This window comes from Elephas maximus, chromosome 22, assembly GCF_024166365.1.
Source record: "Elephas maximus indicus isolate mEleMax1 chromosome 22, mEleMax1 primary haplotype, whole genome shotgun sequence".
Classification (NCBI taxonomy): Eukaryota; Metazoa; Chordata; class Mammalia; order Proboscidea; family Elephantidae; genus Elephas; species Elephas maximus.
This window is the reverse complement of record NC_064840.1, coordinates 14537717-14546815: the sequence shown is the minus strand read 5'-3', so window position 1 is coordinate 14546815 and position 9099 is coordinate 14537717. Positions and strand designations below refer to the sequence as shown.

The following is a 9099-nucleotide window of genomic DNA, read 5'->3' as shown; positions in this document are numbered from 1 at the left end:
CTGCATTTTCTTGCACATCATTCGAGTGCACTTCTCGACTGCCCCCGATTTTTGTCAAGGGGTTGTTTTTAATGCTTGTTTTTATATGAAATTTGACTTCTTGATGGACATTTGTATTAGGAAATTGAGGCATGATATATACACACATATATATATATGTATGTATGTGTGTATATATGTATATATTGCTCCCAGTGTCTGTCCTGTTGCATTACTGGATTGCATGAGATAGCGGGGTGGGTTGTTTTTCTTGTTACTATTTCCACAGTGTGCAAAGTGCTGGCACCATCCCTCCCTCTCTCTCTCCCCTTTTTCTCCAGCTGCCAAGGAGTCATTGATTTTGATTAGCTTCACTGTAGAGCATCCGTGAAGAGCGAGCGAGTGAGGGAGGGAGGGAGGCTTTGAAATAAATTTTAAAAAAGACCTCATCGGGTTTCAGCAGACAGTGGGGTGTGTGTGTGTGTCCGCACAAAGCAGAAGGAGGCCTCTGAGATCATCGTTTAGGTAGCTCACTGCATAATGAGGTGAGGGGCAAACGGAAGGGCCTCCTCATTGCTGATGGGGCTGCTTGCTCTCAGAGGTGGGGGTGGGGGAGGCCATAGAGTCTGGGGCCTCCTGGGACTTCAGCATCCCAGATGAGATCCATTCCCTTCTAGGAAGCTTCTCTCCCCCACCCTGTGTGCCACAAGCAAGTAAGATCTCTTTCCTCCCTTTCAAACGTGGGCTTCCATTTCGTATTCCCCTTGCCATAGGTGTACCATGAGTAACATGCCTCTTTGACCAGTTGCCGTGGAGCTGATCAGATGCATGGTGACCCCATATGTGCTCCATAGGGCTTCCAAGGGAAATAAATCAGCAAGCCTTTCTTCCAAGGTGCCTCTGGGTGGACTTGAACCTCCAACCTTTTGGTTAGTAACCGAGAGCTGTTAACTGCACTACCCAGGGACTCTGAAGTGTCTCTTTAGGGAAGCCTGCTAGCCCCACTGGCCGTTGTCCATTCTGTCATGAGTCTTCTAGGGCACAATTCGTGTCCCCCCCCCTTCATTGCGATGCTGGTGACTTCCGCTTCTTCCAGTTGTCACTTTTTTCCTCTTTTGATGAAAAACTAGTGATTTAAAAATACTGTCACAGAACAATGGAGCTGTGATTTCTGTTTCACAATTTATGTAGCTGATCTGTTGTATTTCAGACAGCTACAAAACACCACTTCCCCTTGCTGGGAAATTAGGGGATCCCTCCCCCATTCCTACACAAGTATCTTTTGGGATACTGGCTCACCCCCGTGGACTTTTTGAGGGTCCACCTGGTGTTCGAAGCTGCAGTGACTATCACACAAGTTTTGTTCCTTTGTGTTGATACTAATTCCTTTTCTGGATGTTCCCTTGAGTCAGCCTGGGTCAGTCAGAGGGTCAGAAGCAAGGGGGTCGAAGGAGCAGGCTAGACACCCTGGCCTTGACCCATGGGAGTTGATGGAGGAAGGAAATTGATGTCAAAGTCCTTTTGAAGTTTAAATAAATTATTTTAAAAGATTTCATTCACCCATTCAACATTTACTGAGCACCAACAATGTGCCAAGTTGTGGACACCGTCTTGAAGAGACTCACTTACTGATTGTGGAACCAGATGATGTTAGATGCCCCTTTCGTCTGCTTCACGATTTTTTACAGATTTCTTGGATCACCACTGTAACCCCACACCTTGCTGGCAGGTTGCTCTGTGGTGTTTAGCATGCTCTTGAGGCATCTAAAGGCTGTTAAAAATTTTTAGCCTATGATCTTAACTCATTCCCAGCATGGGAAGCCTGGCTTTTGCTGCTTTCCACAACCATAAAAGCTACTACTCATTGAGTGCTCACCATTCCCGAGCACTGTGCTGAATGCTTTGTGTGGAGTCCCCTCAGTTCTTCCTCACACCAACTCTAGATAATGACTCCCCTTTGGCAGTTTAGGAAACTGAGGCTCAGAGAAGTTAATCAACTCAGCCCAAGGCCACACAAATAGTTAAGTGGTTGACTTGGATTTGGTTACATCTGTGTGATCCCCAAGGCCATGAATGGACTGCTACGCTAGTGGGATCTCTTCCTGATGTCCTTCCATGGAGTTGTTTGTTCAAAGTGCACAGCAGGAAGCCTGACTTAGGTCTGCTGTAAAGTGTCACCTTTGGGGATCGTGAGAGGCAGGTTGGACAGTTTAGCTTGGGATTTTATATATTTATTCCCTACCCTTCCTGTTCCAGGTTTCCATAAGGTCCCAGGAGAAGCATCTAATTTGCATACAGGGTCCGTCCCACTTTTCTCCTAGAACATGGGATGCTTTTACTTCCTCCTTGCCCTCCCCCCAACCTGAGCCCCCAAGTTGCTCCCCAAGGTCTTTTGCACTATAAGTGTTGAGGAGCCTGTGTGCGTGGTAGGGATGGCTGTGGGGGTATTTGGAACCTCGGTGAGGCCCCTCACCCAGCCACAGAGGCAATAAGCTTGGGTATATTCCGTTCTGGTTTCTGACGTGGTTGGTTCATTCATCTTTTGTAAGAGGAATTTCATACCTTGGAGACTCTTTGTACATATTTGTAATGACTTTATTAAAAAATTGGTTGTGTACTTGTAGCCAACAGTCTTTGTGTTTTCATTTCCTTTTGGAAGGTTGATCCCCAAAGACTATGGGAGTATCTGGCTTCACAAGAGGGAGAGAGAATCCTGGCCCCTGTATCCTGCACACCCCAATCTTCCTTGGGGACAGAAGGCCAGACACTCACCTCCCTTCTCTGTCCTATTCCTAAGAATCCCCCAAGAGAAAGGTTACCCTAAATAGTACCCTTGGGTTGGGCAACAGAGTTTGGGAAACTTACCCAGCATTTCAAGGCCAGTAGACAAAACTATAATTAATGTATGGCATCATGTGATATGTTCATGAGCCTGTAGGTTGATTCTCTAGCTATGGGCAAATAAACCACTCTGGGTTGGGTGATTTTCACCTGCTTTTATCTGGTCTGAGATGTACCAGGAAACCAGGTTCTAGTATCTTCCTAAGAATGATGGGCGAAGGGCAGGTTGTTTTTCTAGAAAATCGATCCCCTCCTTTCCTTTGGAGACCCTTGCTCACCCTCAGTCCATGTGATTTAGGGGGGCTGATCCCATCCTTCCCACTCACTTCTATCCCTGTCTCCAGGCTTGACACCTGACCCAGGCCTGACTAGAGCTCTGTATCCCACAGACTATAGTAACTGTTTCAGGGACAAACTAATGAGAGTCAGGCTCAGGTCTCTTGTGGGAGCTTTAAGGAAGCTGGAACTGTCTTTGCTGGGGTTGTTAAGCTGGTAGAATGTGAGCATAGAGATGCTGGAGGCCATCTTGCACAGGATGCAACTGCCCGAAAATAGACCATCTCAGAGGTAAACAGCATCAAGGGATGGGGAGACATGCTTCTAGTGTCAGCACTGGAGCCTCTGAATCCAGCTGTGCCTGAAGCCTATGCCAGTACACAAGCCAAATGAAATCCTTCTTTTATTCAGGCCAGTTTGAGTTGATTTTCTAACACTTGGAGCCAAAAGGTTCTGGGTGATGATACTTTTCATGGTTGGCCTCATAACGTTGCCCTGAGGGGCAGGAATTGTCACCTAATGCTGTTAATTTACATTTAAATGTCTATCATAATCTGGCAGCACTTCTTGACCAGCCTCTATAGTCTGGGTCCATCCAACCTATAGTTGACCACTTAGTGGGCACTGTGGGTACCACACTGAAATCCCACAGCTTTGTGAGTTTTGCTGGAGCCTTCAGAGGCTTGCCCTTGGGCACTGGAGCCTCCTCAATGGAGAGCCTGAAGTGCTTGCAAGATCCCCCCACCAACTCACAGGCAAGGACTGACTGGCTCTCCTTGGGGACAGACAAACTCTGAGGTGCAATTTCTGCTCCAGAACTCCCTGCAGGATCAGGCTGAGGCTGGGACCTACCTTGAAGTCACACTCTTGACTGGCTTCTTCCCCTTCTCTGTCCTATTTCATTCATTTATGGATGGTTTCTACTGGGATGGGGGTGCTTCCACAGTAAATCACGTGTACCTCAGTAGGGTCTGCTTGAAGGATAACTCCACTGAACTAGGGCTTTGAGCCAGTTCTTCCTGGTTCAGTCATGGATGAGGAACCAAAACTGGAACAGATCCAATTTTTAAAAATTTTTTAAAAATTTGGGTGAACCAGATGGATAATTGAACAAAAAATTGAGTTGAGGCCCTGCTAGAAACCTAATCTCCCTCTTAGAAAACAAGGGCAGTGTACATGTTGTATAGCAACCAAATCTCTCACCTAATGGATTTTGAGCAGAGCAGGAAACGCCACTCAAAGATGGTGGCTGACTGAGCCACTTCGAATGTGTCATTCTCCACAGTCTTGGCAATAATCCAATCTCATGCATCAGGCTCCTGAAAGGGCTCACTACACCTCTTCCAAGTCTCCCATTCTAGGGCTTCAACCTGTAATTTTTGTCATTCCAGTTATCTCTCTGGATCACTCGAATTCCAACAATTTGAGTCTGTTCTGGTTTCGCTTCCTGGGCCACGAGTAAACCGGTTTAAACCGGTTGGAAGCCATATACATTGAACAACCATGTACTTCTCATTTGTTCTAAAACAGTTCCACTTGGTTCCAACAGGGGAAAGGAGAATCAAGACCACAAACACAGGTTACATTGAAGGGTGATATTTATCAGCAGACGGGAACTTACGACATTAAAAACACCACAGGCAGCTCTGTTTGGCTCAGAGCACAAGTACTAGAAGATTCCAACAGTCACCTCACATCTCCTCTCTCCAATTCCAAGTCATAGCAGTCTGGATGCCTCCCCAGTGTTTAGCACGCTCTCCTCTTTTGGAAGTGATGAAATTATACCCGGGTCCAAATCATGCCTTTTAATTCTATCGCATTTCTTATTCTCAAGTTCTTTTATATTTGTGGAACTCGAGTCAGTGAATCATAAAATATTAAGAGCAGGAGACTGTGAACTTGATACTTGATTAATCCTTCTTACAGCAAATGAGTTACAGAGCCGAGACGGGCAAAGGAGAGTAATGTTGTTCTTGATTTACAGCAGGGACTCCAGGCTGCTGTTGAACTAGCATTGGGGAAACCATGCAGCCCGATTTTCCTCTTTGACGCTTAGAACATGGCATTCTCCACATTTCCTCTTTTGGGCAGAAGTTAAATCCTCCCACCCACAAGGAAACCTCCAGATGGGGCTTCCCCGCAGAGGGTTTGGAATGAATAAATAAAATCCTAAATTAAACCAGCCCACCCACCCCCGAGCACACCCCACATATCATGCTCTTTACAGCATCAGAGGCATGGCTCATTATTTTCAGAATGTTAGAGAAAACCACTGGCATATTCACTGGTAAGCTACACTGTTACCCAGCAGGTAATATACTACATTTTGTCACCACGGAGATGGCTACAGGGAGTTAAAGTGACTTCCCAAATCCATGCAGAGTTTGGAATCAGAGGTCCCAGGTCTGACTCCCAACAAACAGCTTTGTCTGCTCCATCCCAAGCGGCCCCTTTAATAAGTCTTCTCCAGCTCTAATTTATTGTGCTTCCTTGGTGGCATCTGCAGGCAGGGAGATCTTTCTGACAAAAACCAATGACAGAAGCTCCTGTTGCCTTCCTTCAGTTACTCCTCAAGGCGTAGAGAATAGAGCAGCCACACCCATCCAGCCCCATTTCCCTTGGCTTCCCCTTCCTACTTGATTATCTGGGCAAGTGGGATTATAACATCACGGCCATTTCCATAGTAACAGAGCTTGAAAGATGCCACACTGCCCTGGAAGAGATGTCTTGCTGGGTACTGAGAAAGAGCCAGGGTTGTCAAGCAAAGGAAAAAGTGCTGGCTTGGTGGCATCCGGGGGCAGATGCCCTGAATCTACAAGGGTGAGGAGCATGTTAATACAGGCTCAGGATGAGGGGGTAGCCAGGGGCCCACCATTTCTTCTGGGGCTCGCAGGCTAATCTGCTTACCAGCCTTACAGATTGCTTTCTTGGTAACGCCGCGGGCACCAGCCGGTTGTGCTCAGGCTGACAATGAGAGAATAGAGTTGGGAGAGGGGTAGGGCAGGCAAGATTCCAGTGGCTTCTATGTGGTCACCTGTTCCATCGTATCTCAGACTTCTAAGGGGGGAGGGTCTCACAGGTGGAGAAGGAGTTTTGTTACAGACATTACAAAAAGAAACACTGATTGCAACTGTGCTCTTTGCCACCACTGTGGCTTGTGGAAAAACCCATAACATGGATCGTCCCTTTTGCTCTGAAGGCTACTGGCGGAGAAGACAATCTCCACAGGAGCTGTTGACAGGCCTGAGGCTTAAGTGAGGGAGAAGGCAAGGACAGAAGGAAGAGGAGAGAAATAAAGATGGGAGTGGTCCCCCGAAACTATGGCCCCACAAATACCCTGCTAACCCAGAACCAAAACCATTCCTAAAGCCCACTTTTCAGACGAAGATTAGACAGGCCTATAAAACAAAAAATTACACATGTGAGGAATGTGTGTCTTAGTTCAATCAAACATTATGAGACCAAACGGGCAACTCCTGTCAAAGAGCAGGATGAGAAAGCAGGAAGGGACAGGAACTGAAGGAATGGACACAGGGAATCCGAGGTGGAAAGGGGGCGTGTGCTGTCACATTGTGGGGACTGCAACCAATGTCAGAAACTATGTGTGTAAATTTTTGAATGAGAAATTAACCTGAGCTGTGAACTTTCACCTAAAGCACAATTAAAAAAAAAAAAACAAACAGATGGGAGTGGGGACTGGGTGGTACCCATATCTGGGCTGTAGCTTGCCTTTCTTGATACTCACATGTGACTCAGCATCCCAGGCACAGCCCAGAAAAATAGTAATTTTAAGGACCCAGTCTTTCTGTGGATTCGGCCGCTACTAGATTTTAGGAGATGATGTTCACTGTTAGCATACACTATGCAGTCCAACTCTTAACATGCTGCGAACCTGGACCACTGACCCTTAACCAGATAGGGCATCAGAGTCACCTGTTGTGATTTTTTAAATCACTTCTCCTGGGCCCTGCACCTGGGGCGTCTGAGCGGATGGTCAGCACTGGTGGGTAACAAAGCAGACTCTGAGACCAGGCAGGCCTGTGTTGGAAATTTGGCCTGCCACTGCTGGCTGGGTGACCTTGGGCGAAGTCACCACATCAAGCTCTGTGCCTCAGTTTTCTTATCTGTAAAATGGAGAAACAACAGTACCTCTATCATAGACCTGTTGTATTACCTAAGGAATCCCAAGCAGGATGCGAGATACTGTACCTGGTACATGCTAAGTGGTTGGTACATTAAATGAGTATAGGTATATGGTGGGGCCTAGCATGTGTACACTGAAGATGCTTCATAGTGACTCTAATCCGTGGTCCTGGGCCATTTTGTGGAGAGGCAGGGCTCTTCAGGACCCTCCCGGTTCACAGCCTTAGGTACTAGGTCACCACGAGTTAAAATAACCAAGAGGTGGGACTTTATGTATTATCAGTTCCCTTTCAACTGACTTCCATTGGGGCTGGAGGAAGGCTTCCCCATTTACAGGGGAAGGGTGCACTGCTCACACAGAACGAGAGAGGAAGGAAAAGGGAGGGCGGCAGAGGGCCTGGCATTGATTCCTCGGTTTCCGGCCCTAATACACCTGGAAGTGCGCAGAGGTGGCCCCATCCTTCCAGCATCGCAGGGTGTCCACAGCAACGGAGCGGCAGAGCGGGCAGGTGTGCTCGCGGTCCAGCCAGAGGCACAGGCACTCCTCGCAGAATACATGCTGGGGGGACAGGAATCAGCATGACCGGCCACTAGTTACTGAGCATCAACAGCATGCCTCCCTCGGCTCTAGGAGCTGGGGACACAGCGGCAAACAAAACAGACAAGCCCCACCCTCAGGAAGCTTGCATTCTTGTGGGGGAGATGATGGACAAAATAAATCACTAAAATACAGAGAAAGTTTGTGGTAAGTGGTAGGATGAAAAAGTAGGCAAGGGGTGGATACAGAGTGCTTCAGAGGGTTGTGATTTTAAACAGGGTGGCCTGGGAAGACTTCAGTGAGATTAGTGACACTTGGGTAAAACTTAAAAGATGGTGAGGAGTGACCCTGATGATATCTGGAGGAACAGCATTTCTGGTACCTGGAACAGCATGTGGAAAGGCCCCAGGGTAGGAGTGTGCCTGGTTGCTGGAGGAACTGTAAGGAGAAGAATATGGCTGAGCTGGGGCAGGGGTGAGGGGAATAGAGGAGATGAGGTCAGAGAGGTGCTGGGGAGGCAGACAGTGTAGGGCCATGTAGGGCATTGTGAGGACTTCGGCTTTTATTCTGAGAGAAGTAGGGAGCCCTGGGAGGGCTCTGAGCAAAGGCATGACCTAATTTGATCAATGTTTTAAAAGGATTCCTTTGGCTGCTGGGTTGAGTAGAAGGCAGGGGGACCAGAATGATCAATGATGAATGAGGCCAGAAGGCTCCACCATTTTCTGGCTCTATAAACTTAGGCAAGTGACTTAAGCTCCATGAGTCCCACTTTCCTCATCTGCAAAATGGGGATAATATTAGTAACCCCCTTATAGAAGGATTAATTAACACAGGAAAACTACTCTGACATGACAACCAAATGCAGTACATGATTTTTGATTGGATTCCGGATGGGGGAAAAAAAGCCCTAGCTATAAAGCACATTTCAAAAACAACTGGGGAAATCTGATTATGATAATATTATATCAGTTTTCCTGGCTGTGAAAGTGGAATTGTAGTTATGAGGGAGAATGTCCTTCTCCTAGGAGATGCACACTGAGTATTTAGGGATGAAGAATCAACATTTCTGCAATTTACTCTGAACTGGTTTAGGGGAAAAAATTGTACCAAGAAAAGGAAAATGGGGTAAAATGTTAATGATCTGCAAATCTGGGTGAGGGATAGAAGGACGTTCAATCTAACGCCCTTCAGCTTTTCTGTAGGGCTGAAATTATTCAAAATAAAAGGTTTGGGGGAAATAGTAATATAAAAATCTAAGCAAGATAAAGTAAAAAAATTAACATCACTTAGAATAATGCCTGGCAAATAGTAAGTACTCTACA

The 9099-nt window shown here is 46.8% G+C and overlaps 1 protein-coding gene across 2 annotated transcripts in view; it reads right to left on the bottom strand.

Annotated features, from left to right (window-relative positions):
* Nucleotides 1–5294: 5294 nt before the first annotated feature.
* The window catches only part of RNFT2 (ring finger protein, transmembrane 2), a 72497-nt gene continuing 68692 nt past the window's right edge, over nucleotides 5295–9099 (bottom strand). For both annotated transcript variants that reach the window (XM_049866532.1, XM_049866531.1), the window contains exon 11: nucleotides 5295–7798. In XM_049866532.1, the coding sequence (XP_049722489.1) occupies nucleotides 7664–7798 (135 nt within the window). In that variant the 3' untranslated portion in view covers nucleotides 5295–7663. The remainder of the gene's footprint in view (nucleotides 7799–9099) is intronic.